Source organism: Colius striatus, chromosome 3 (assembly GCF_028858725.1).
Source record: "Colius striatus isolate bColStr4 chromosome 3, bColStr4.1.hap1, whole genome shotgun sequence".
In the NCBI taxonomy this organism is placed as follows: domain Eukaryota; kingdom Metazoa; phylum Chordata; class Aves; order Coliiformes; family Coliidae; genus Colius; species Colius striatus.
In genome coordinates this window covers 82,698,274-82,726,272 of record NC_084761.1, presented here as the reverse complement: position 1 = coordinate 82,726,272, position 27,999 = coordinate 82,698,274, and the positions used below count along the sequence as shown (strand labels likewise).

Below are 27,999 nucleotides of genomic sequence, written 5' to 3'. Positions count from 1 at the left end.
GCGAGCGGCGGCTTGGCCTCGCTATCGAGGGGTAGTCCTCTCGCCCTTAGCAGCGCCTTCTCTGCTGTTGGGCCCTGTGCGGGAGCAGCCCCGCTCCGTCGTGCCGGGGCGACTCTGCGCCTAGGGCGTCTGGAGCTGGGGAGTCGTTACGTGACCGCCCCCTTTCTCTGCAGCCATGGGAGTAAAAAAGAAGCCTCTGCAAATCAAAGAAGCCTTTCAGCTGTCCCAGAAGCCTCACCAGAACCACGCGAAACTTGTGGTGGCTTTGAAGAACACCTATAATCAGGTATGCCCGGCAGTGCCTGGAAGGAGCGGTGTGCCGCTGGGCTGACGGGGAAACGAGACAGCCCTGCTGTTCCGTCGGAGGCCTGGTTTCCCCTAAAACAAGCGGTGAGGCCGGCGTGCTTGAGAGTAGCCCCGCGACTTAAAAGCTGTGATACGCAATTACCTCCTGCAAATGTCGGTGTGAAAGCATGGTATTCATGATGTTGCTGGAAGATGTTTGGGTGGCCGAGTAGTAGATGTGGCACAGGAGCGTAACGGATAAAGGTGTCGATTGCCGGTCTGAAACCTGTTAGCAAGTAAATTTAAACTCCGGAATGGAGCCCGGCCGTCCAGACACATGCCTGCTGTGAGGTTTAGGTAACATACTCGGTGAAGAGAGCACAACAGCGGTGTGCCCTAACTCCCGACTTTGGTGTTTTAAACATGGAAGTGGAAGCTAGCAGTTATAAACCCATTTATTTTAGTTTTCTGTGGAACCGTACAGTTAGCTCTTGTTAGAGTTTGTTTTGTTTTGTTTTCCAGTTAGAGGATAAGGAAGATTTTCACGAAAAATTCATTCATTTCCTGAAGTATGCTATGGTCATCTACAAACGGGAGCCAGCAGTGGAACAAGTAATCAATTTTGTGGCTAAATTTATTACTTCGTTTTATCAAGTGGAGGAAGAAGGTGGCAGTGAGAAAGGGGAAGAAGACAATTTACTTCTGAATTATGTGTTTAACTTTCTGCTTGAGGTACAGTAACACTTATTGAATCTTTAATGTAACAAATAGAAACTGTACGCAGTGGAGAAAACTTGCTGGTGCTTGAGATGGTACCTACAAACTACAACTTCAAAAGCAAAAGCAAGGTGAAGCTTGTACTTTGAGTCAGGTTAATCCCACCTCCAATACCTAACAACTATATTTCAGAAGTTAGGCCTGTGAGAAAATATGAACTGTTTACTTATTTGTCATGATAAGCTTTACTATAAGTGCATTTATAAGTGTGAAATTGTGGAAATGAATTTATACCATTTCTTTGATCAGTAAAAATATTAAAACATCTTCCATAGTGCTATAGTTAGCATATGTATTATTCCTCTCTGCTTATTGCAAGTGATAAAAAGAAAGAACAACAGTTGTAATAGCATAAAACATAAGTAGAATTGCATTTTCTTAAACTACTGCTTTAACATGGAAAAAAGTATTGATTGGGCCAGGATCAGTAATCATCATCACTAATACCAGTTATTTTTTTTTTCTTCTAATGTTTTATGGAGACAGAGCAGTAAGTTAGCTCATGTTCTGTAGTCTACGTTGACTGGAAAATGTGTTTTCCCTATGTGGAGGAACTGACAGTTACATGAAGCACAGATGATGAGCCATAATTGTTGTCTAGTTCTGTGAAAAAGAAACTTAAATAGGAAAAGCTTTTGAGATACAAATCTGTGTATTTCATGTTCTGTATAGAATATTGCCTACTTATGCATGCATATTAATAGCCTTATGCTGGAAATGAGAATGCTTTTTTTCCTTTCCTGAAGTCTCACGATGCGAACAGCCATGCAGTTAGATTTCGAACATGTCAGCTGGTTAATAAGATTTTGGGAAATATGCCAGAGAATGCCCAGATTGATGATGACTTATTTGATAAAATTAATGAAGCTATGCTGATTAGACTTAAAGATAAATTTTCAAATGTACGAATTCAAGCAGTCTTGGCCCTGTCGAGACTTCAAGATCCTAAGGATGAAAACTGTCCTGTGGTTAATAGTAAGTAGTATTGTTTTTTTTTCTTTTGTTTAAGAACATTTGTTGACTTACATTTAAAAAAATGCTTAAAAATGTTTTTAAGTAAAAGCATTGAGTAAATAGAAGATGTTCTTGTAATAATTCGTAAACTGTGGAGCTCTTTGACAGAGAAGGTCATAGAGGTAAGAGTTGTATGTGTTCAAGGAGAAAAGACAGAACTGCTTGAAGAAGTTAAATGAGGTTGTGGTTAAATGACAAATTATAGGGGGCTTAGGTTTAATGAACTGGATGTCGCTGATGATGAGAGTAATGGTGTGTTGTGAATTGGGGTGGAGATAGGGTACAGGCTTGCTCTGTTCTTATCCCTTAAGGACCCTTTTGTACTACTAATTGAAGTGAATTTGTACAAAAGCACTTGGAGGAGTAGAGATGACAATAGAATACTACATTTTGTCTTAAATTATGTCTCTCTACCATGAGAAGTGAAATGATTACTCACATTATTGACCTAGGGATTTTTTTCCTTTTAAAATTTTTTTTTTCATAGTCAATCATCATCTTGCAGTGTAAGAAGATGAATTTTCTGATTATTGTTAATTTTAATTTTGAAGAAGAGTCAAGAATATAACAAAAAATGTTATGTGAGAGATTCACCGTTTGAGTGAATTTTGTAGGCTTAATGGAGATTGCAGTTTTCCAGTTGTAGGAAAATTTGAGGATCCATATTTAAGGTAATGAGGCTATCTAGCCACTGAACAGGGGTCTTAAGGAGCCAACACTTGGAAGCCTTTTTTTCCTTCTGTCCAATAAATGAAAAAGTGATTAGTTATAGGGGAGATCTACAGTAGTGATTTTTGGAGTTATTAACTGAAGATCCTACTTATGATTGGAAATATTATTTTTCTAGTTGAATTTCTTTTGAGATCATGATTTGGTATGTAGTTGCCATAAAATCTTGGGGTTGTGACCCTAAACTGTTCCCTGAATTTGTGTAATCTGTTTTAATAACAACCGCTGATTTATTTTCTGTTTCTCTATGATGTTTCAAAGTCTTATGAAAACATTGTTATTCAGTTTATAGCACACTGCTTGAAAATGATTCAAATTCAGAAGTGAGGCGTGCAGTGCTGTCATGTATTGCTCCATCAGCAAAGACTTTGCCAAAAATTGTAGGCCGCACTATGGATGTAAAGGACACTGTCAGGAAGCTGGCGTATGAGGTAAATCGAATCACTTAATTTCAAAGACTGACATAGGAAAAAGGCTTTAAATATTTTATTATATTGCACTGGTTACACACTAGGAACAGTTAGATAGTTTATTTTCACTTACCTGAATTTTGAGGGGGAGTGATTTAATACAAGTTTTCAAGTTAAGTTCCCTGAACTTGACTGCAGAACTTGATAGAAATTACTTTTGTGATGGTACTCAGGTCTTCAGGATCAGATAGTAAAAGTATAAATTATATATGCAATCTGTTGGGTTTTTATCTATGCATTTTGTGATGTTTGTAGCAATTTTTCTTCTGTGCTATTATTACATAACATAATTAAGTGAAACTAAGATCACAGCAATACTAGTGTAAAAAAAAATTACATAGTCTTAATATTCCAGTTTTGAGAAGAATGAACTATTACTTCTGTTTACATGTAGAGGTAAAGGCAAGAAGGGTATACTACAATGTGTATTTCCTATGCAGGCATCTTAGGCAAAATCTTCAAACAAAATGCTCAGTTTCTTTCCAGAAAACCATCTTCTGCTCTTTCTTATCTTAGATTTTTTTAACTGAATCTATCAGGCTTTAAGAAAAGGACATGCTTCACTTATTTCACTGCAAGTATTCATTGCTCTTGGAGCTTTGAAGAGAGAGAACAGTGTTGCATTTAAACAAAGATGCCAGGCTCCTAAGCTATTTGTTAACTTTATTCATTTTTTATTTAACATTTTTTTCCGTGCACAGGAATCTGCTTGTTAATGTATTGGTACAATGCTGATGGTGTAGGTATCTCAGGCTTTTATTGACTTAGAATTGCTGTGGATGGATAGAACTGAGAGTTTAAAACCACAGGTAGTTAATGAATTGAGTTGTTATCATTTGTAGAAATGTATTTTAATTTTTTTTTTTTTAAGGTTTTGGCAGAAAAAGTTCACATGAGAGCTCTGTCAATAGCACAGAGAGTAAAATTGTTGCAACAAGGACTTAATGACAGATCAGGTAAGAGATCGTCTTGCTTGACAAATTAATATAAATGTTTGAGAGAATACTTTCTAATGTAGTGGGGATGATTTACGTGGAAGCTGTGATGACAATAACGAGGAGCAAAAAGGGAGTCATGAGGTACTGGGAAATATTTAAGAGCGAGAAGTTATGTGAGAAGCCAGTTACCTTAGAGTGGACAAACCAGAAAAAGATTGCACTTTCATATAACTTGAAAGCCATCAAGCTCTAAAATTGGACCAAATGCTACTAAAATTAGAAAATAATAATATAATTAAATATAGTAGTAGGAAAAAAGGTAATTATTCAGTGTATTTTGAAATATGTTTCAAAACAGATATTTTTGTAACTAATAAATATATTAAAGAATTGAAATGTAAACATTAGTATCAATTTGAATGTTTCCTACATGTTTTCAGCAAGAAATCCTCACAGATGATTAGTTTTTCAACTTGATTTTTTTTAATGAAGCAGCTTTATTGTTTTTTATGTCTTCTGTACTGTATCATCTTTATATAAAGAACCATTTAAAATGAGCCCATAATTGTGTGTACTGGTGTTGCAAAAAGATCAAAAGGTCACGCACATATGAGTAGGACAGTTTGGTACTGACTGCATAGAATATACCTCTGTTTTGCAACAAAACCAATTATAGGTGAGAAGTTCACTATAAAAGCTGCCACTTTTGCTAAGCGCTACTATGTTACGCTTACTCTGAGAATTTTCTTTGCTTGCTGATATGCTGCTTGGAAACTGTGAGAAACTGTGATCTTAGAAGTGTCTCATGGATGCATGTATCTTTTATTGATTTACCTTCCTTTTTGTCTAGTTGAGGATCATGTTAATATGTTCAACTGTATGGTAACTTATTTCTGAAAAGCCTTCTATAGAAAAAGGATTGTGAATGTTTGACCTTTAACATTTTAGACCATTTGAATTCCTGTATTGCTAGATGCTGTTAAGGAGGTAATGAAGAAAAAACTGCTTCAAGCCTGGTTACGATTCACTGAAGGTGATGTTTTAGAGTTGCTCCATCGACTAGATGTGGAAAATTGCCCAGAAGTGGCCATCCCAGTACTAAATGCAGTATTTTCGTTATCTTCACTTCATGACTTGGTTCAGAACAGTAAAAACCTTGACAGCAGGTATGCAGATCAGTTTGAATTTACGAAATATGAATATTTTGTATAAGATCATTAAAGGTTATGTCTAAACAGGAATCAGAGTCACTTTTACCGGTGATAAGATTGATACTGTGGTCTAAGATGTGATGTGTCTCTGGTGTTTGTGTACTTAAGTGTTTTGGAAATTCTATTTTCTTTTTTAGAAGATTAGTGTTTATCAGATGAAAATGATTTTGTCAGATAAAAACATGAAAAATGTCTTTGCATTCCTGTTTTCTCAAAAATCATGCTAAGAATTTAAGAGGAGAGGCAGTAAATTAATCAGCTAAACATGCTTTCCTGAGTAGCAATTTAGACTCTAATTTATTTTGTTTTCTATACTGTCTGGACAGTAAAGACGGTCCTCTAGTTTACCTTCACAGCTCTTTATTTCTTGTCTTTTTTTAACCTGTGGTATTGAAAAAGCTCCTTTTCTCCTGTTACTTTTACCTCTTAGTTATGCTTCTGGTCTTTCCTGCACATTTCCTAGTCCTCTGTGGCTTCCCTTTATAGAGCCTTTTGCTGAGCTAGAGGCAGCACAGTCTGGGGCTTGTTCAGTTATCTGTGATCAGTTTGGAGAACCAATTAGAATTGAATTATTTGATTTGTGTTTCAGCCTTCTTTTGGAGGTCTTTTGCCCAGAATAACAACGCTTGACAGAACCCAGTATCTTAGAGGCTTCTTTTCCTGTGTTAATGTTCGTTAGGATTTAAGTGAGTTCCTAAGATATGAAGAAGATGGTGTGATTAATATCCATAAAGCAAAAATGGAGAGGGGAAAAAACTAAGTAATTGAAAGTTGTAGGCAAATGCTAAGGAGAAGAAGTAGCTCCAGTTAATTAAGGGCAAACAGAGTGGAATGATTATGAACAGTGTGGAAGTCTAATCTTGAATGATAAACTTAAATAACAATTTGTCATTGATTTAAAAAGTGGTAACAAAACTCTTATTCCATGTTTTGGGGGAAAATGTGTAATGTTGCCATACAAAATGTCCTGCATTCTGTGATGTGTTTTGAAATCAATAGAGGCTACATGCATTACACTGTAGATATAGGTCTATCTGTCTTTAAAAAGCATCAGTAAGAGTGGAATAGCTTTCTTACAGCCTCTGGAAGTGTGCCAATATCTCAAGAGGTTAAAAGGAAAAAATTTCTGTTTGTTATATCTACTTTTAAGTAAAGGCTACCTAGATTAGTGGGAAGCCATCAAACAATCAGTTTTAATCTACATGTTACTGGGTGTTGTGATTTGGTTTTTTTAAATGTTTTGTTTTTATTTCCTATGCATGTGAGGGACATAAAACCAAAATTATTATTGATAACTTGCAAGTCAAACAAAATTCAAGGGAGTGAAAAGTGTCACTGAGAGATACTGTCTTTTCTCTTTTGAGGTAGTATTAACGAACAACTTAATTTTCTGCTTCTCAGGCAAAGGTTATATGTCATACTTAGTATGGAAAAGACTGGTAAAGGGAGGATGAGCTTACAGAGAGGCTGAGAAGCACTTGTCTTTTTGCCTTTGCTATACTCTGATTGTTACTCAAATATTGTGTGATGGTCTTGTATTAAGAACAGAAGAAACAATTCATAAGCAGAAGCTGAAAAATAATTTAACGCGGTTGTTGCATCTCTGCAGATCAATGGAGTTTAGTTATCCAGTCTTATACAGTGATGACAATGTTTCATGGAGTTGGGTGACTGCTTTAGGAGATCTGAAGGGCTGAGCAGAATCTTTCTGCAAACTGACAGAAACAACCTTTATTAGAATATTGAGAAGTGCAATGTAGTGAGAGGCTCAGGGAGCTCTGTGTGCTGCCTTAAGAAAGAAGTAGTTACTTTTGCTAGCCTTCAAGTATTTCTGTGGGGAATGTCTTTGAGAAGATTTTAATTTCAACTTAGGAAAATTTCATCTGTCATGTATTTTGTTGCACCCATTGTCTTAGACCCTATTTTATTTATTTTTAATATTTATTTATTTTTGTTTAGCAAACTGATTCCAGTGGAAGACTTAACGGCTGAGAATGTGTTATACTGGAGGTGTCTTTGTGAATATCTGAAATCAAAAGGTGAAGAAGGTGAAGATTTACTAGATCAGGTGCTACCAGAACCAGCTATATATGCTGATTATTTATTAAGGTACATTACATTAAAAAAAAATTAATCTAGTATCACTAAGAGATTTATTTTTTTAAAAAGTAGATTATTTCTTTTATTCAACTACTTAAGTTTTCTGAAGTTGTACTTTAACAGTGATTTTAAAAAAGTGTATTAAAAAAAGATTTTTTGAGAGTATTTAGATGGACTACATCAATAACATAGTAGATCAATAGTATATAATTATTTGCCATTTAAGATTGCAGAATAATTGTTCTGTAATTAGCAGCTGTCCTCTGTATTAAAGTAGGTTACTGTATGTTTGCAAAGAGCTTGCAGAAATGGACACTTTTTTCATTGCAGTTTGTGAAAATCAAGTAAAATCTGGCTGCTGTTCCTAGAAAGAAGTGGTTTAGAAACTGAAAGTTCATTCCCTTCTTTTTCATCTGTCAGGCAGACATGATTCCCAAAAACTTATGTTTGAAGACAGGGACAGAGCTAGTAAATGAGCCAATTACAGAACATTTAATCTGTGTGAAAAGCTAAAAGTTTTGTGAAGTCAGTCTTACCAAAGTGAAGAAAGGTAATTTTTTTTTTTCCTGTCTCATTTGGGATACTTTAGTCTTAACAAAAGAATTGAACAGAATTTGTTTGTAAGCTTGTGGACAATGCTGAGAAATCCGAACTGAGGTGTTGTACTTGTAAGATGTAGAGTGAAGCTTCCTTGAAATGATTGTAAATTAAATCTGCTGATAAATGCTTTGTTTTGATAGACATTTGAAATTAAAAATAGACATATCCTTTTCTCACTTCAGCAAGTGTAGTATACTAGCAATGCTTTAAGTACTACTACTTTTCAATGTGGAATGTGCTAACACATTTTATAAACGTTTAACAAATGAAGTGTCTGTGCTTCCCTAATTTTGAGATGTGGATCGAGTCTGGTGGGTGTAAATTATTCATTCATAATTAATTTAAGAGTCTGTAAAGTATTTGTTGTTTTAAAAAAGTTTCTCTTTTTCCATCTGATCTTAATCCAAATGTTGTCAGTCTCTTCCTGAAGGGGAAGATGACTGAGTAAGAATAGTTAGGTTTGCTAGTATTCTTTTGAATAGGTTAACAGTTGACATCACATTGGTGAGCTGTGCCACCAGTTGTTTCAGGCAAGATTAGCATTTGTACAATCCAAGTCTTTATTTGCATTGGAAGAGTGTCAGGAGGAAGAAGAAACTGCAAGTCAATGATATTTAAGAAGACATGCAAGTTTGTAACCTTTATTTAGATATTTCACTATTATCTGGTGCAGGTAGCACTATTGTTAAATGATCAGAAGCAGATGCCTACATTGTTGCAATTTCAGATCTTCTTAAATAGTAGCTACATGCAAAGTTTTTGTCCTAACCTTATTAAATAAATTTTAAAGATTTTATAAATGTAATGAGCTGTTGCTGAGAGGTATCTGCAAAACTGTGGTAAAAATAAGGATCTTAAAATCTCATATCAGTACTTGGATTTTATTTATTGTGTTATATTCAGTATTGAATTTTGTACACAAAGTGGTTCACTCCAGATTTTCTGAACATGTATGCTCTCATTGAGAGATAAAACTTTGACAGAAGAACCATGACTCTAGAAAAATAAACAGAACAAACATTACACTTTCCATGCTATATGGCTGAGTGTATCTGACATTGCTGTTCTTATGTGATGGCATACTTTAAAGTGTGCAGTGAATTTTAAGTCTGATCATGATTTTCTGACAGTGTAGAATACATAGTACTTACATATGCAGAGAAATACTAATTGTATATGTAAATAATGGTGCATGTATAGATTTATTCCTAAGTATCCACATTTATCTAGGGATACAGAACTGAAATTGCATGTACAAGAATAATTTTCTGTTTCTTACTGTGTTGCATTCTTAAACATGAGTTTTATTTTAACAAAGTTTTCTTTTTAAACAAATGTTTTCTTTTTTACCATTATTTTTAAATTGTACTTATTTGGTATAAATAAGTTTCTGGAACTATTAACCTATGAAAAAGAGAACTCAAACATTAATTCCTAAGGCTTGTAACTGAGATAACCACTTGTTTATACAAGATAGGAGAGGGGTGGGATTTTGGATTTGGTTTTCTTTTTTATTTTGGAGGGAGGGCCTGGGCTGGGAGTTTGAGTTTTAGTTTTGTTTCACGGGAGTGTGGTTTTTTAATGGGTTTTTTTTTGTTGGTTTTTTTACTTGACATCAACAGTTCTGGATGTAACTGCACCTCTTTTGTTTGGATTCAGGTACCTTCAAAATATGCCAGTTCTTAGTGAAGAACAAAGAGAAGATTTTAATTGTTTTGAAAACCTGATGACAAAAGAATTTATAGGCCAGCAACTGATTCTTATCATAGGCTGCATGGATACCATGGAAGAGGGAGGAAGGTAAACAAAAAATTTGTGTTATTAAGCTTATGGCACTCATGTCTGTGGACAGGCATAGGGTCTGTGTTGAGAAATAACCTGATCAAATGTTCAAAATAAAGTTATAATGCTAGCTGGAAAAAAAGGCATAGTCTCTCTAATGCAGTTGTTCCCAAAAGTGTGCAAATATTGCCTCCTTACTTCTATGGAAAAATGAGTTTTAATGCATATGCAACATTGCTTGGGGAGAACAAATGCAGTTGTTTTCATGACATATTCTTGAGATTATTGTGTTACAAGATTGTTGCTTTGGAATGTACTATATAAAAAATAGGAAATAAATGAATTATTTCTCAGCAGGTGACTTGTAGTAAGTAGCCTGTGTGTTTCTATGTTTTTAAGCCCAGTCTGGTAAAGGCTAAAAGGCTGCAGATGTTTTAGATGCCAAGATGAATTGGACTGTGTTGGCTAAATTTTTCCTGTAATTGCAACAGCCCTTCGATGTGAAGTAGTAAGAGTGAATAAATTCAGAAATTCATACCATCACAGGTGTTTTATGGAGAACTGCAGTTGTGATGGCATAAACACTGCAGTAATTTCAAAGTCTCAGTTGAATGCATTATCTGTAGGTCAGCCTGGCAGGATAGCTTAACTTGTAAGTTTCATTTAGTTTCCAGTCAAATAATTTCTAGGAAAGCATACTACAGTAGTGATACTCTGACTGTTTTCTGCTGGTGTGACCTTTCATTGGACAGTAGTGACACCTGATTAAAATATTCAGCATTTTCTGATAAAGAGAAATCAGGTAAAATCCGGAAAAGGCAAGCATCTTGTAATGTGCTGTAGAGTAATCACACAACTCAAAGTGGTTAAAAATGTTAACTCTTACATTTTCCATTTTCTTGAATAAGCAACCAGATTGATTGGTTTTTTACTCTTTAATGCAGAAAGCATCTGTTAGTTACTTTACAAAAGATTCTCATTCTACCTGCAACTTCAACAGCCCTTATACCTCTGCTCGTGGAAAGATTACTCAGTATTGTTACGGATGATGACAGAAGGATTCAAGCTGTAAGTAATTCTAAAGGCTCATTGTTTTCTAGGCTTTGCCTTTCCCTTATATCAAACAGGCTTTATGAAGCATTGTAGCAGAAATATCAGGAGCTGAAATATTTTTAGTTTGGTAAAGCATTCACTTTGTCTTGTCATCAGTGCCACTCTACCCTGCCCTCTCTGCTGCTCATTGCTTCCCCCTACCCCCCGTTTTTTATGGTTGACCAAAGATATGTGTCTATAGAGATTTGGCTGATGTTGTAAATGTAATCATCAAATTAGGATCCTCAAAAGTGTTAACACTTTCACAGCATGTTTCAGAATCCTTTGTCGTATTAGATCCAAATAGTTTTGACTAAAACATTCAAATTAAGAAGAATGTACATTTGTAAGCTTCAGATTTCTCTCTTCTCCTTTCAGCTGAGATAGGTGCTAAACACCCATATAAGAAAAGTATTTTATATAGTAGAGTCTTTGTATACTACATAATTATTTAAACTTGACTCATGAAAAACAGACCCTCGGTTTTGCTCAAATACTTTGAATGAAACCTAGACTTCAGGACAGAGACCACTTCTAACCAAAAATCCAGTGCACAAAACAAGGATATAAGTTCTGGGGCCAGTCTTGTTCAACATTTCCATCAACAACCTAGATGAGGGGACAGAGTGTACATTCAGCAAGTTCCCTGATGACACCAAACTCTGAGGACTGGCTGGTTCCCCAGAAGGCTGTGCTGCCATTCAGCAGGATCTCAGCTGGCTTGAGAATTAGGCAGAGAGGAACTTCATGAGGTTCAACAAGAACAAGTGCAGAGTCCTGCACCTGGGCAGGAACAACCCCACGCAACAGTACAGGCTGCGGATCGAACTACTGGAGAGCAGCTCTGCAGAGAGAGACCCAAGTGAGGCCTCATCTGGAGTGCTGTGTCCAGTTCTGGGCTCCTCAGCTCAAGAGGGACAGGGAAATGCTGGAGAGAGTCCAGCGCAGGGTCACCAAGATGATCAGGGCAATGGAACATCTGTCATACGAGGAAAGACTGCGGGACCTGGGGCTGTTTAGTCTGGAGAAGAGGAGACTGAGGGGAGATCTTATTAACATTTACAAATATCTAAAGGGTGGGTGTCAGGAGGTTGGGACATCCCTTTTTTCTGTAGTAGATAGCAACAGAACAAGGGGTAATGGGATGAAGCTGGAACACAAAAAGTTCCATTTAAATATAAGAAAAAAATATTTAACTGTGAGGATGATGAGGCAGTGGCACAGGCTGCCCAGAGGGGTTGTGGAGTCTCCTTCCTTGGAGGTCTTCAAGACCTGCCTGAACATGTTCCTGTGCGACCTGATCTAGGTGAACCTGCTTCTGCAGGGGGGTTGGACTAGATGATCTCTAAAGGTCCCTTCCAACCCCTACTATTGTATGATTTGATGATTGCAGTGGAAGTACTATAGTAATTCTAGCATTGTAGTGCAATAGTAATAGCACATGTGTGCATCTCTGTTGTTCCAGTGAAACTAATTCAATGGAACTTGAGAGGAAGTTAAACTGAAGTGAACTTTTTCAACACAAATCAAACTTAAGACTGTCTTGTCTCGTTCAGTTTTCCTCTTGTTTGTCTTATTTTTTATTAATGGGTCTGACTTTAAAGAAAACCCCTAACAAACTGAAAAACTTTCAGCCTAGTTCTGTTTCTAATTCTATGCACATATTTGGCTTGGAATGAAATTGCTTGTGTGGCTTCTTATACTACATATGGTGGTTTTGTAGACCTGTAAGTGATAGTGTTCTTTGTTCTATTTTGATTGAAGTGGTAAGAGATGAAAAATTTTACTCTCAGTACCAGTAATTCTTTCTGAAATTATCTGAAATTATTTCTTTCTGAAATGTGTTCAGATCTAGAGGAGATGATGCCTGTGAACTGTTGGCATAGAAACTGATTAACTTATTCATGGATATACAGTCTTCTGTTTTCTTGCATACCTAGCTAAATGGTAGAAAATGGTGGACTTTCATGGTTAGACTATGCACTGTCAAATATGCAGTGAATTAGCTGTTTATTGAACATATGTGCAGTTTCTCTTTCTTCTTAGAAGAACGGTATTTTAAATTTGGAAAAGTTAAATGCTTAGTATCTGACATCTGAGCTGGAATTAATGACACTAATATGCTGTTTGTAACAACAGATTGCAGAAATTATATCAGAAGTTCGTGAACCAATTATTTCAGTCGACCAGCCTGTTGATGCTGCTGAAATAAGAAAGAGAGAGCTTAAGGTAAAGCAAATTTCAGTTAACAAGACAAATATTTTTCAAGCGTGTCCATCTAGTAAGAGTTTTATTTAGTAACGTATTATTGGATAGTGTAAATAGTGTATTGTTGGCTAGTAAAAAATGGTATTAATTTTCATTTTACTTTGCATTTCAGTTAGCTGAAACAAAAGTGAAACTTTTTGAAGCAAAAGCAGCTTTGGAAGAGTGCATTACTCTGCAGGATTTTAATAAAGCATCAGTACTAAAAGAGAAAATAAATGAGTTGGAACACCAAAAAAGTGACCTGATAAAAGAAGCAGAGCAACCTGAGATCAAAGAAATGCGTGTGGAGAAGGTCTCTTCTTCCCTTCCTGGGTTCCCAAGTGCTGCTTATATTTTGTCATTTATTCATAGCTTTAGAAGAAAGTGCTATTTGGCCTTGTATTGTCTATCTTAACTTTGAAAATGAATGTGTATGATATTCTTCTCCTGCATATATAGATGTTGATTTTATGGTCTAGAAAAAAATCAATTGCAGTGAAACTGCTCTTTTGTCCTTGAGTAACTAAAGAATTCTAAAAAGGACTTGTTTTTACTGCTTTTACTCTTAACTAAGTGAAAACTTAAATCTCTTTTCATCATAGTTTATAGACAGACTTTGATTAATATCCTTGCACAACAAATGTGTAGTGGACAGGATGTGTTTATCTGGGTAGGGAAAAAAATGTTATTGGTGTCTCAATTTTCCTTATCACAGACACCATTTGTGTTAATAATGTTTTTCTCTTTTCCCCAAACCTCTTGAAGAATGATCCTGAAACACTGTTGAAGTGTCTGATGATGTGTTATGAGCTTCTGAAGATCATGTCCCTTTCTAAAGGAATTGATCCAACCATTAATGAAATCATTGAATCTCTGGTATGTAGGAATAAATATTGTTTACGTTCTTGTAAAAATGGATCTGTCCTCGTTGGCCTTGGGGTGCTTGTGGCCTGGTTTGTAATTACTGTATCTGTAGTACTGTGTCTGGTGTTTTGAAGCCTTCCCAGAACTTTGTGCCTTTGGGGTGTAGTCCAGATGTTCTGATCTGTGCCAGAGCTGGATGTGGCAGAGCGACAGTAAATAATAAAAGATGGTAAATATTTGACAAATATACGACAGTGTTGGATGGGGCTGAGTTACAGTGTGCCCAGTGTGGTGCTTTGGCATCTGCTTTCCTCTCTTGGTACTTAAATTACTTGGACTTTCTATCAGCTCAAGTTATGAGAGCTCTAATAAAAAACTTCACGTTTTTTGTTAGGTTATTTTTTTCCCCTGCTAGTCAAAAGCTTTTTGTCTAGGAAAGACTGGAACTTAGACCTTTCTTTTATCTCTTCCACATACAGTGGAAGATATTTGGGGGCATTACACCTCACTCCCCTCTGTTTCCTTAGCCCTTTCTGTATTTAAAAATAAGGCAGTGGTATTATAGGCATTTTATAGTCTACAAGGTATACTTCCTAATTTTCATGAGTATGGATTTTAAGATGAACATTTCTAAATATCATGGACTTTTAACTCTTATTGAGTGAGCAAACAGAATGGAGAAAGTAATCTGAATAATCTGTGCAATTCTTATCCCATCTACTAGACAGTTTATATTTGAATTGGAAGTGATCAAGAGAAAGGCAGCAAGGAATAGCTTCTCTCTGAAGAACAACTAAATAGGTTACCTCTTTGTAACCTAGTTGCAGTAACCTGGTCTGAGACAGGGCAGAAGTCATGAGACGTGAATGTTAAGAGAAAGTGATCAGCTAGTGAACTCAAAAGAAATGAAATTAGCTGATGGTTCACATAATATGTAATCTGTGAAATTCCTTGTTGCAGGATGTGTGCATGGTGAACACATTCATAAATTTCAAGGAAGACTGAGCAAGTTCAAGAAAGATAATTACTATGGAATGATTAGGTAGATAAGATAGATAAGAACAGCCTCCCAACCTTGGTGTGTCTCAGCTGCAAATTGTTGGGACGCTGACAAGAATTCTTGGGAAGTATCTGCTTATTCCCTTTATGTTATACTTCATAGGAATTTGGTTTTGATCTTTTTTTGATAATGAGATAAGGGGCTAGATAACCTGACTCAGTAGAATTCTAACTGCAAAGGAAATTGCAACACCATTTTGGACTAGCTTACATGTGCCACACCTGATTTCTTTCCTGTGTATTAGTAGTATTCTTAGAACTGCTAATTGGAGATATGTCATAGAATCATAGAATCGTTTTGGCTGGAAGAGACCTTTAATATCCTCAAGTCCAGCCCTTGTCCCAACCCTATCAACCACTAGACCATTTCCCTAAGTGAAATATCCAACCATCTCTTAAACACCTCCAGGGACCCTTTCATTAAAGAAATGCCTCCTCATATCCAGCCTGAACCTCCCCTGGTGCAACTTGAAGCCATTTCCTCTTGTTCTATTGCTTGTTACTAGGGAGAACAGACTGACCCTTGCCTTCCTACAATTTCCTTTCAGGTAGTTGTAGAGAGTGATAAGGTCTCCCCTCAGTCTTCTTTTCTCCAGGCTAAACAGCCCCAGATCCCTCAGCTGTTCCTCGTAGAAGATATGCTCCAAATCCTTTACTGGCTTGGCAGCCCACCTCTGTATCCTCTCCAGCACCTCAATGTCCTTCATGTAGAGAGGGGCCCAAAACTGGACATAGTGTTCGAGGTGTGGCCTCAGCAAAGCCAAGTACAGGGCAATGATCACTTCCCTGCTCCTGCTGACAACACTGTTCCTGATCCAGGCCAGGATGCCATTGGCCTTCTTGGCCACCTGGGCACACGGCTGGCTCATGTTCAGCCAGCTGTCAACCAACACTGCCAGGTCCCTCTCTGCCTGGCAGCTTTCCAGCCACTCCTCTCCAAGCCTGTAGTGCTGCTGGGGGTGGTTGTGGCCCAAGTGCAGGACCTGGGACTTGGCCTTAATGAAACTCATGGCATTGGCCTTGGCCCAGCCATCTAGCCTGTCTAGATCTCTCTGTAAAGTTTCCTACCCTCAAGCAGATTGACACTTCAACCCAGCTTGGTGTCATCTGCAAACTTGCTAAGGGTGCACTCGATCCACTTTAAGAAAGATGTTAAACAGGAGTGGCCCCAGTACTGAGCCGTGGGGGACACCACTCATGAGTGGCCGCCAACTGGATTTAACTCCATTGACCACGACTCTTTGGACTCAACCATCTAACCAGTTTTTCAGCCAGGTACATGCCCATCCAGGTGTGTGCCCATCCAAGCCAAGAACAGCCAATTTCTCTAAGAGAATGCTATGGGAAACTGTTAAATGTCTTCCTAAAGTCAAGGTAGACAACATCCACAGCCTTTCCTTCATCCAAGAAGCGGGTTACCCTGTCATTGGAGGAGGTCACTATTTTTCATTAAGTCTTTCTTTAATTTTCACATTTGTTGTTTATTCCATTTTTATTTCTTCAAGGTCCCGCTTGCGTATCATTCCTGCTGGATTTTCACTTACTACATGACTTGGGATATCTTATTTGTTGTTTAAACTTTTAGTAAAGGTTAACGAACTCTGTAGTAAATGCAAACATATAGAATGATGCCAGAGTAACATTCACCCTACATCTAGCCTGGTTTTTCTTTTGTATGAATTCTCACCACTGTCTTCTCAAAACTATTAAAAGTATATGAAAGTGGCAGCTGTATTTTGCAACTTGGAACTAGGTATTGATTCTGTGTAAGAACGCTAATGTCTTTAGTGAAAAAATGTTTAAGTTTGTCATTGTGTATTTGGGGATTTTTTAATTTTACAATTAGCTGTCAGCTTAATTTTGTTTGAAAACTCATAGTTATTAAAAACAAACACAAAGCAAAACACTCATGTGACCTTTACCGTTATTTTACTGCTGATTTCAAACATCATACTCAAACTGCTCTTGTTTTATATCTAGGTAAACAGTTCATAGTAGCTACCACTTTCTAATCCTATATCAGACTAAATTGTTTTTGGTTTCAGGGTAAGCACATCTTAGTATGCCACATGAAGATTTTTATTTTCTATTTCTGTGTTTCAACATTAATGTCTAATGTTATTGTCGTTTCCAGATACTTCCTGCTATAACTGCTGTCTACCCATCTGTGAGAAATATGGCAGTTCTGTGTTTGGGTTGCTGTGCCCTTCAGAACAAAGAATTAGCTCGACAGCGGCTTGCATTGCTGTTACAGGTGAAATGCCTAATGAGAAATGGAATGACAGGCTGTGTGACTTAAAAACAAGACTAGTTTTATTTACTCTTACATGCTATTCTTAGTTATTTGAGAATCAGTGATTCCCGATTTCCTAAAGATCTGGATCTGGAGAGTGTGGCTTCATATTGCATATTTTTCTAATGTCTAAATAATGTCTTAATGTCTTCGAGCCCATGTTGTGTCTTGGTAGTAGAATGCCTTTCCTTTGTAAGGTCACTTATGGTCTTCAAAGTTTGTCTCACTTTTTCTTCTGCACCTGGGTGAAATTGGTCATGTATTTATGTTATTACCACATAGAAGAGAGATGCTGTAGGATTTTGTAAGACTTCCTTGGGAAACCAAAGTAAAAATGTGACTTACTGCTTTTACATTTGCTACATACTCACCTGTGGTCTTGAGTGTCTGATTTCTGAATTGCTAATTTTGTATAGATTAAGGAAAAATTGTTCATTAGAGGATAAAGCAGTATTCAAAGTAACAAATGATAGCATGGCTGAACATCTGTGTTGAATGCCATAATATCCACATCATCCTCATTTGGAGTAAAAGTTCTGATTCTGAACGGATGGTATAAAAGAAATTTGTTAACTTTCCAGACCTTGTGTTTGAGAGAAGTGTAGATGGCCATTTTTCTTTATTAGGGTGTGCTTATTAACACACTCAAGAGATGTGACAGCAGGCATTGAGATGACATGCTTGGCTCAGACAGGATGACAGAGTCACCATAGGAGAAATTTGGATTCCTAAAAAGTTAATATTATACTATTGCTTTTAATTTCCCTTTGAGTATATCTTGTTAAAAATTAGTGTGTGTTTTGGGAGAATTTCAGTTGTTTCGGCAGCTTAATTTAGACTTTAGGATCTACAGAAATTAATTACTGAACCCCATGTTCTTTGTGTAGGCTGCCATCCAAAGTGGGATGTTGGACTAAACAGACGTGGAATCTTTAGGCTAACTCATGATTTATGGTTATCTCTGAATGTCAGTTTGAACTATGACACATACAGTAATCTATGCAACTTTGATTTTTATTGCTGTCTTGCTCCCTGCTGGCTTTTTACGTATTGTTTATCTTAAGCTACACAGTATTTCAGAGCAGGGGTTGTCTTATATATTCTCTGTAGTGCCTAATACTGTGCAGCTACTACGGGCAAATAGACTTTCTGTTTGTCTGATTTCTGTGTAGAAGTTAAACAGTAAAATTATTGTCACACCTACATGCTATGCAGTGGAAATTGCATAGATGACTTGATATCCCAGATTTTATTATAAGTTCAGGTTTAAACCTGTATCGCAGCTTCCTAACATCTGAAATTTGTCCCAAGTGTTAGAAAAAGTTTTCTGAATTAAACTATCTTATTAAGGCTAAAACTTACCATGCTTAATGCTAACACTGGTGGTCTACTCTAAGTTAATGTATGCATTTTCCTTACTAAAACTAGGTTTTGCAAGTAGATAATATAAAGGTCAAGCTCAGTGCTTTAAAGGCAGTCTTTGATCAACTAATGCTGTTTGGGATTGAGCCATTTAAAGCCAGAAGAGACAAGGACTCTGAAAGTGAAGATGCACACACCAGAACTGAAAATGGTGAGGAAGGAAGTGGTCAAATAGAGGAAGAAGAAGAGACTGCTATGGTTCACAACCTCCTCCAGCTTCTTTCTGGCTTCTTAGACAGTGAGGTAACAAATACTGTAAGATGTTCCTTAGTTTAGTTTTATTTTTTTTTCTAGAAGTTTTCCCATCCTGATAGGTTGCACGTGAATATTACATGATGTGTGACTGAAATGAATGGTCTGACATCAAAAGAGTTGTCCTAGAAAATGACCCCAGCTTTGTTACTGCTCCAGACTAGCGTTGCTCTTGAGTTACCTTTGAATTTCCTGCAGCTGCAAATATATGAATGTAGAGAATTGATTGGCAAAATAGGACATAAGCTGTCGTTACGAAGCATTAGTGAGAAATGCTGCAGTTGCTGTGCAGTGTGTGTGATCGGTTCTTTCTTCAGTTTCCAGAGCTTAGGACAGAAGCTGCAGAAGGCATAGCCAAGCTCATGTTCTCTGGGAGGCTGACCAGTGCCAAGCTTCTTTCTCGTCTTGTTTTGTTGTGGTATAATCCTGTGACTGAAGAGGACACTCGGCTTAGACACTGTCTGGGAGTTTTCTTCCCATTATTTGCTTACGCAAATAGGTATGGCCTTTGTAAATTATTATGTGAAAGCACACCTTGGTCTAGCAGCTTTAGGAACCTTTTTAAGTCTTGCACAAATGCAAATTTGTCAGCCTCCTACCCATATTACTTTTCAACATCCGTAACCTCATCCTATGACTCTTCAGAAGACTTCCCATGAATTCCCTCTTACCCCTGTGACCTTTCACTTTTCTTTCATTCCTAAGCTTATAATTGAAACTTCAAGATACTGAATAAAAGATTAATTTAAAGAGATGTGCTTTACTTATTTATGCTGTTGAGCACTACAGGTGGACTTTGAAGTGCCGCTCAAATGGCAGGAAGCTTGCGGGAGTAATTCAAAAGAAAATAATTGGTACCCAGCAGATGTCAAAGCAGCGGGCTGCTTCGTTGTCATTGGGGGTTTGGTTTGATTTTTAACCAAAGAATTCTCCAGTCTAAGTTCACAGGAGATTTAAAGGCCCTTGTTTATTTTGGTAGTGGACAAAAGAGGCAGAGAGCTTATTTAAGGGCACAGGAACTTAAAATATTAATTCTTATCTCTTTTCACTTGCTCAATGAAATGTTTCACTTTCACTTTTCAGTTGCTGTTAAGGGTTTTAGCCAGTCTGAACTAGCTGTGTTTTTACCTGACTTTTTTACAGTTAAGATTTAATTTAGACATATTTTATATATTACCTATTTTTTCCAAACCAAATTAAATTTTTTATGGCCTCTAAATTGCCACATTAAGAGAAATAGTTCAAATGGGAGTTGACTTACAGAGGAGGGAAAAAAAAAACCCAAACACATGTCTTTTGGTTGTTTGTAAGAAAAAAAGAGAAGAACGCTGTCTACTCCAGAATGGAGTTTTCCCTACTTATATTCTTTCGAAAGTGAGTAACAGAAAAAACTAATTTCATGTTTCCAGTATTTCTGATATTGAGTAATGAATTTTAACACTAATAATCTTTTGTCTCTGCCTAATTCCCACCCAGTGAACCCTTTTCTTTTAGAAAAATGTATTGAGTCCTAATGATTGCTCATCTGAGTAACTGTGCATTTCAAAGTCATGTGCAAATGAGACAACTCCTTCTGACACCTCATAGATGGTCTTTTTCTTGAAAAGAAAACCATGGTGTATGCTTTAAGCAAATGTCGTAACAATCAGTGGAGAAAAAGAAACCCTAAATCTTAGTCTGGCTCATTGCTTTGGAATCTCTGTTTAGTTTGGAAACCTCATTAATTTTCTGTCTGAAAGCACTGTCTGCGTTCTGGATCACAAGCAGTTCATTTTAAGATGAATCCTGGAGTGCCTTTGGTTACCAATACTGTATTTTCAGGAGAATTATTAATTACCATGTGTAATTCAGAACTATTTGCAAAGTTGCCATTCAGAAAACTGGGTAATGAATGAGACTTGGCTGAGGTTCATGCCGAATTTTGGTACTGATCTCTTGCTGAATTTGAAAGTTCTGTTTGTTTTCTGAGTGTTGTTCTGTTAACCTCCCCATCTGGTCTCAGAGATATTGAAGAGATTTGCTTTTTGAAATTAAATATTTGAACAGCATGTGATGGAAAAGAAGCATTGATGGTGACTTAATAAAATGTATTCTGTCATGTCAATAGAGTGGCATGGCATGCCAGTAACAGGGACAGGATCCTGTAACCAGTGAACAATTGTTATTTGTGGAGTATCTTCTTAAGAGTAATAAACTCTGGCAGCCTGAGAGGAGAAAATTCTGCCTATATGCTACTAAACTTTTTTACAGGAAATAATCCGAATGATGCTTCAGTTATGCTCGAGCCAATCTAAAGCCTTAAAGCTGCTGAAAAGGAGAGTTCTTGCCTCAGTTTAATGCTCAAAAGGACTCTTATTCAGCTGATTTGGCTCAATAATCTAGCAGCAAACAGCTTGTTTTGAAATTATTTACTTTCTTAGTTTTCTGCTGTAGTTGGATTAAAATAACAGGCTAATGAGTATCCGAAACAAAAAAGACTTCACCAATGAGTGCCGCAAGGCTTCTTGACACCATAGGATTTTTTTACCTGTCTTGTAGGCCTACATTTCTGGACAACCTGCTACAGAACCAAGTGCAACATGATTTATTTTTGTTTTAGGCTTGCTTGGCAGGAGTTAACTCTTCTGAGGCAAAAAAAAAGCACACGCATTCTTTCCAAAAATCTTGTTAACCACTGCATTCTTTTGCCAGGCTTCCTGGCTTTCTTACACAATGAAAAGTGCCCTCTCTCCAGAAACACTGTAAGGAAGCAGGAATGAGCAGAAGAAAGTGGTCTAAATAAATTTTATCTAAATAAAGTGGTCCTGCTCTGGCAGGGGGATTGGACTAGACGATCTGTCGAGGTCCCTTCCAACCCTTAAGATTCTGTGATTGTGATTTATGTCTGTCCATTCTCTCTGTAAGAGAGAATGAGCATGTGTATATCAGGTTTCTAGTACCAAGGATGAACTTTCAAACTGTTCAGAGGCAGGAAGTGTTACTTCAAACTTACTTGAAGCACAGTGTGATAAACTTAACAAAATTGGTTCTGTTGAAGCAGTTTTGGTATCTTGGTTCTGCTGGCCGTCTCTACCAAGGCTGGCTGCTCCTACTTTGCATTTGTTGGTGTATTGTAATGAGTCTGTCAACTTTCATCACAAAGAGGAAACTTGAGGGTAAAATAAGGTTTAATTTTGTGTTATTATGCTACTAATATTTGAGTCCCTTGAAACAGGTCTAACCAGGAGTGCTTTGAAGAAGCTTATCTTCCAACTCTGCAAACACTGTTCAATGCTCCTGCAACTTCACCTTTGTCAGAAATAGACACCAGTAATGTTTCTGAGCTGTTAGTGGACCTGACCAGACCAAGTGGATTGAAACCTCAGCCTAAAGAGTCTCGGGACTATCAGGTACAGTGTGCTAAACTGAAGGAAAAACAATAACTGTGTCTGGAGATGAAGAACTGACTCCACTTGTTTCTAGCTGTAGGCCTCTCTCAGGGTTCCTAGTGTCAGAAGTTGGATTAAATGAGTGACTGTTCAGGTAATGAAGTCTTTTAGCTTGACCTAACTGCCTTCTGGATTTCCTCTCCCTCTTACAGCTAAAAAACACTAGTAGGAACTTGCACCATGGCTGATAGTCTCTATTGGGAAAAATATTTTCAAAAATCAGTTGGTGTGTGTACATAAAATGCCGCATTTTAGGAAAATCTTTACTCTGTAGATTGAGTCATCCGCTGCTTAAATCAGAATCATTTGATTCCTCTCTCATGTATTTGCATCCTGGGATGCATCAAGAAGGGTGTGGCCAGCAGGTCAAGGGAGGTTCTTCTCCCTCTCTACTCTGCCCTTGTGAGGCCTCATCTGGAGTCCTGTGTCCAGTTCTGGGCTCCTCAGCTCAAGAGGGACAGGGAAGTGCTGGAGAGAGTCCAGCGCAGGGCCACCAAGATGATCAGGGGAATGGAACATCTTTCATATGAGGAAAGGCTGCAGGAACTGGGGCTGTTTAGTAGGGAGAGGAGGAGACTGAGGGGAGATCTTATTAATATTTACAAATATCTAAAGGGTGGATGTCAGGAGGTTGGGACATCCCTTTTTTCTATAGTAGCTAGCAACAGGACACAGGATAATGGGATGAAGCTGGGACACAAAAAGTTCTACTTAAATATAAGAAAAACTATTCACTGTGAGGATGATGGGGCAGTGGCACAGGCTGCCCAGAGGGGTTGTGGAATCTTCTTCCTTGGAGGTCTTGAAGACCCGCCTGGACATGTTCCTATGTGACCTGATCTAGGTGAACCTGCTTCTGCAGGGGGGATTGGACTAGATGATCTGTAAAGGTCCCTTCCAACCCCTACCATTCTATGCTTCTATCATATAGTTCCTTGCGACATTTCTGATATCCAACTTCTTTCCTTTCCAGGACTCTACAGTGCATGACAATTTAGCCATGAAAATCTGCAACGAAATCTTGACGGACCCAACTGCACCAGATGTTCGGATTTACACAAAAGCTTTAAGTTCCCTGGAACTCAGTAGTTCTTCCACAGAGAATCTTCTGGTTCTGCTCAACGAGATTCTGGAGGTGTAGTATATAAAGAACCTGGTTCTCTAATTATAATGATTTTTTAAAATCATTGGGCAATGTAATATTCTGATAGGCTTAACACCAGAGTGCCTATAGCAATGAGACTGGAATTTCTCTTTTAACCAGTCTTTGAAAATCAGTTTTTTGAGTCATTTAGAAAAATCTGAGCTGATCTCACTGTATAATTTACGTATTCCAGCCACTACAGATAGTAAAATCAGAGTGAAACACGTTTCAGTACAGGAAGTTCTTTTAATGTAGATATTTTTTCATGTTAAAGTAAAATCAGTACTCTTTTACAGTTTGGGTGGCTTACCTTTAGTTAACTATTAGCAGCTGAAATTTTATGTCTAAATTTACAGTGTAACTGTTGAGATTAATAACTGACATGAAAAAGGTGCTTGAATTAAGATAAAGTGAGAAGCCATTACAGGAATGATGTGAAAGTTTTTACATGAATTCTTTTACTAATCTAGAAAAAAGATAGTATTGGAAGTGTGACTGGGGAAGACAATGGTATAATAGAAATGTTGAAAAGAATGCTGGTCCAGAATTGGCATATCATCCAGAGGTAGCTGTGCTCTAAGACTCAGCTGGAAATGTCTGATCACTTTAATGTTTCTTATGTTTTTGTATTTGGGGGGTTCAGTGGCTGGTGTTGATGGAGAAAGTGTTTCCCCTTTCAACTTGACTAATAGCCTTCATGTCACACTTCGTAGCCTTTGTGCAGTAAATTTACCTCATCCTATTGTAGGGTAAATTTAATGGATAAAAGAAATAGTTTTAAAATTACGTAGCATTTAACATTAAATGTCTTCTTCAGAAAGTGAAAGATAAACACTGTCAAAGAGCTATTGAGAAGATCAAGATGAACTTGACCAGAGATCCTAATGTGGGCAAAGACCACTCTAAAAGGAGTGAGGAAACAGGCTTTTCTGAAAGGACACAGAAAACCGACATCACATCACCTGGAAATACTATTCAAAATGAAGAAGGTAATTCAGGAGAGGTGTGGTTTAGTAGCAGGCACACAACTGACTTGTTTAGATGTTACGAAAATGAGTTTTACTCTTCCTCCTTTAAATTAGTCTCCTATTTTCAAAATGAGGAAAAGGGAACATCTAGTGAATATGCATACAGTGTAACCTATTTGTGCTGAAGTGTTTTCCATTTTTTAAATGCTTTTTGATCACATGCTGTGTTTTGTTGTTCTCTGTATTACTCTAGTGCTGCATCTGCCCTGCAGCTCTTTCTTTTATATGACACAGTATTAAAATGGGGTTGGCTTTTTTCTTTTTCCAGACTTTGGAGTTACCATGCCTGTGCTTGTTACAGGCTGTGTTGTGACAGTGTACAGCTCCTGTCTTTAGTGTCAACACTTGTTGGTGCTTGTTATGAGTTCATATGTGGAGTTTGGGTTTATTGCTATTGCAGACCTTGAAGAGAAAGTAGCTAGAAGCTCTTTTCACCTCCTGCACAGCTTGTGCAGCTGCGTGTGCCTCAGCAGAGTACATTGTACTGGTGGCACAGAAAGTCTGACATTTTTCAGCAGAGAAGCTGAAATTGGATTAAACTGGTTTTAGGTTTGCTTGTAGCACTAAAGTGAAGATATTGATATGCAACAGTTTCAAGGAAATCACATTTTCTTCTAAGATTTCTCTTAATTACTTGTTTATAATTTCAAGTGTATTATTGCAGGGCTTTAATCTGTTGTTTCTGAAAGTGTCAAATACTTTCTTAAAGCTTCTATGTTTATGTCTTCAAATATTTATTGGATGCAAGTTGAAAGTATGCTTTTGAGAAAAAAGTTGCATTTTTTCCTCCTGCCACCTGATAATACGTTTAGTATGAATTTCTCATGAAAGGGGATTTTTGAGCACTTTTAAAAGCAGGTTGTAGAAGAAAAGACTTCTGACACAATGGAAGGAGCTAAACAATTGTCAAGAGTAGTTTATGTGTGATTGACTTATGTTGGGGCAGAGTTAGAGCTGAGTGACATTTTAAACTTCCTTCTAACCTTATTATTTGATTACTGGTTTAAGGAAAAAGTGAGGTTAAAATTGTGTGGGTTTTTACATAACAGCCAGAGTTTAAAATACTGGTACTTAAATTAAAAGTGGATTATCTCTGACTTCTGAAAGTGCCCTTCTGTTCAACAGAACTTAATGAGGATACCCTTCATACTCCAGTTAATGAAGTTAAAACTGCAGGAACTGCAAAACTGAAATCTACAAGAAGCAAGGCTGGCAAAGGTACGCACCAGCTTATTCTGCCTACAGTGCTCATTGCTTTTATTAAACTAATTTCAGAGTGGCTTTTTGGGACTATATAGATCTAAAAAACAATCAGCTCTCATAGTCCATTCGAATTTTTAAAGATTTATTTGTAAAGAGATTAAAATAGCCTGTGTTGTGGCAATCTTTGTGCTGTTAGCCCCTCCCAGCAACACAGCTTTAGAAAGGAAAAAAAAAGTCCTAGAGGATTTGAAGGTAATTTGGCCTAAGCCCTTTGCACAAACACACGGGGGGCTCCTGGCAGAAGGGATATGTTGCGAGATTCCAGAGGTGGCTTTGTTTTGTCACCACTTTCTGTCTGTGGTGACTGCTCACTTGCATGTTTTGATGCCATATCAAATCCTGAAGGAAAATACAAAACTTGTCTAAGAAAAGAAATGGGATCGTGCCTTGAAGAACGACTTTTGCTTATACTTAGGGCAAGGGCAAGCAGGAGCAGCAACGCGGTCTGTGAGCAGAAGGAAAACTGGCACAGCTGCAAAATGCAGTGGTGAAAGGTAAATCCTTCCCTTTACCATCAAACCCTGACATGTCTTCTAGTAATGGAATAGAATAGAAATGTTTTTCTTTCCCAAAAGCTGAACCTTTGCTATCTGCTGTTCCACAGATAAATATTTAAGAAAACTTTTTTATTTGAACTAGTACTTCTGAAACAACATCGGGCTCAACAGCTTCATGTTTTATTATCAGGGCCTAAGGGCCTGGGGCTTGGGGGGTTTTGGGGTTTTGTTGTTTTGGTTTTTTTTTCTTCTTTCCCTTTTTCCCTTTTTAACATACTTTTTCTGAATTGAGTTAATGTCCATTCTCGCTGACAAAAGGTAGATTTTTGGCTTACGTTAATACTCTTCTGATAACTTTTTGTGCTTTTTTAATACCTGTTGTGTGGAGGAATCACACTGGTAATTTTTTTCATTAAAATTCTTTTTCTCCCTCCACATTGCTGTTGCTTACTTTTCACTGTGTAGTTGATAAGCTTCTAGAAATGCCTGGTGAGTGAATCATAGAATCATAGAATGGTAGGGGTTGGAAGGGACCTTTAGAGATCATCTAGTCCAACCTCCCTGCAGAAGCAGGGTCACCTAGATCAGGTCACATAGGAACATGTCCAGATGGGTCTTGAAGACCTCCAAGGAAGGAGACTTCACAACCCCTCTGGGCAGCCTGTGCCACTGCTCCCTCACCTGAACAGTGAAATAGTTTTTTCTTATGTTTAAGTGGAACTTTTTGTGTTCCAGCTTCATCCCCTTGTCCTGTTGCTAGATGCCATCAAGCACGCACAATGCTTTCCTTCCCTGGTAATCTTCTCGGACACAAGCATTAAAAGGACATCACCTTGGTGATTTTCAGCTGTGCTCACTCTTTCTCAAGCAAACAAGCCATGGGTGGGTTTAGGGCAGATCCTTCCCTGTTGCCCGTTTGCTGTGTTTACTTTGATACCACCAAGTCTTTTGGGGGTTCTGCTTATTTTACAACTGCTACCACTTGGTTGTTTCACTGATACTGCTGTGTCACTTGGGAAAGTATTCTTCTCAAAAAAGTTTATAATTAGTAAGAAGCACTTTTGCTCTTTAAGACCCTGTTTGAAGTTTTACTCTTCTGCTTGCATACTCTATTTGGCCTTACTTTTAAATATTTTACCTTTCAGTGGTGATGAAATTCCAGAACCAGTCCCAATGTCAAGCTCAAGGCCTTCAAGACGGGCAAAAACAGTGGCACTTGAAAAAACAAGAATGAATCTTTCAAGGCTTCTGAGTAGGGAAGCAGATCAATGAGGACAGGAGAAGAGAAAGTGTCCTTTGCCAATGCTGGTACTTAACATCAGACTTCCAAAACAAGTCATATTTAACTTGGGATATTATGATCAATTATGAGTTTAGTTTTTTTAAGAACTTTTAGTATTTTTGAAAAATAGATGCTTGGGATGATTTTTACAATATGGAGCCCAGCAGCCATACTGAAAACCCATGTTAGAATATTACCTGAACAAAAGGATTTTTTTTTGTG

At 37.4% G+C, this 27,999-nt stretch overlaps 1 protein-coding gene across 4 annotated transcripts; it reads left to right on the top strand.

The window, feature by feature from the left end:
* On the top strand, positions 1 to 27,993 carry NCAPG (non-SMC condensin I complex subunit G). Of its 4 annotated transcripts, XR_009818440.1 has the most exons (22): positions 1 to 286; positions 808 to 1,017; positions 1,809 to 2,037; positions 3,091 to 3,236; positions 4,147 to 4,231; positions 5,187 to 5,379; positions 7,384 to 7,533; positions 9,784 to 9,924; positions 10,851 to 10,974; positions 13,138 to 13,227; positions 13,379 to 13,558; positions 14,011 to 14,121; positions 17,303 to 17,422; positions 18,890 to 19,126; positions 19,453 to 19,634; positions 22,350 to 22,524; positions 23,537 to 23,698; positions 24,525 to 24,696; positions 25,861 to 25,953; positions 26,414 to 26,492; positions 27,231 to 27,377; positions 27,641 to 27,714. XR_009818440.1 is itself a non-coding variant. In XM_010199954.2 (21 exons), exons 1-21 carry the CDS (start codon positions 176 to 178, stop codon positions 27,765 to 27,767), a joined length of 3,117 nt encoding a protein of 1,038 aa, XP_010198256.1. In that variant the 5' UTR covers positions 1 to 175; the 3' UTR covers positions 27,768 to 27,993. The 4 variants fall into 4 exon arrangements, 3 of the variants coding, with proteins under 3 accessions (XP_010198256.1, XP_061848777.1, XP_061848778.1); XM_010199954.2 differs by lacking the exon at positions 27,231 to 27,377 and having other exon boundaries at positions 27,641 to 27,993; XM_061992793.1 differs by lacking the exon at positions 27,641 to 27,714 and having other exon boundaries at positions 27,231 to 27,409.
* Positions 27,994 to 27,999: the final 6 nt, after the last annotated feature.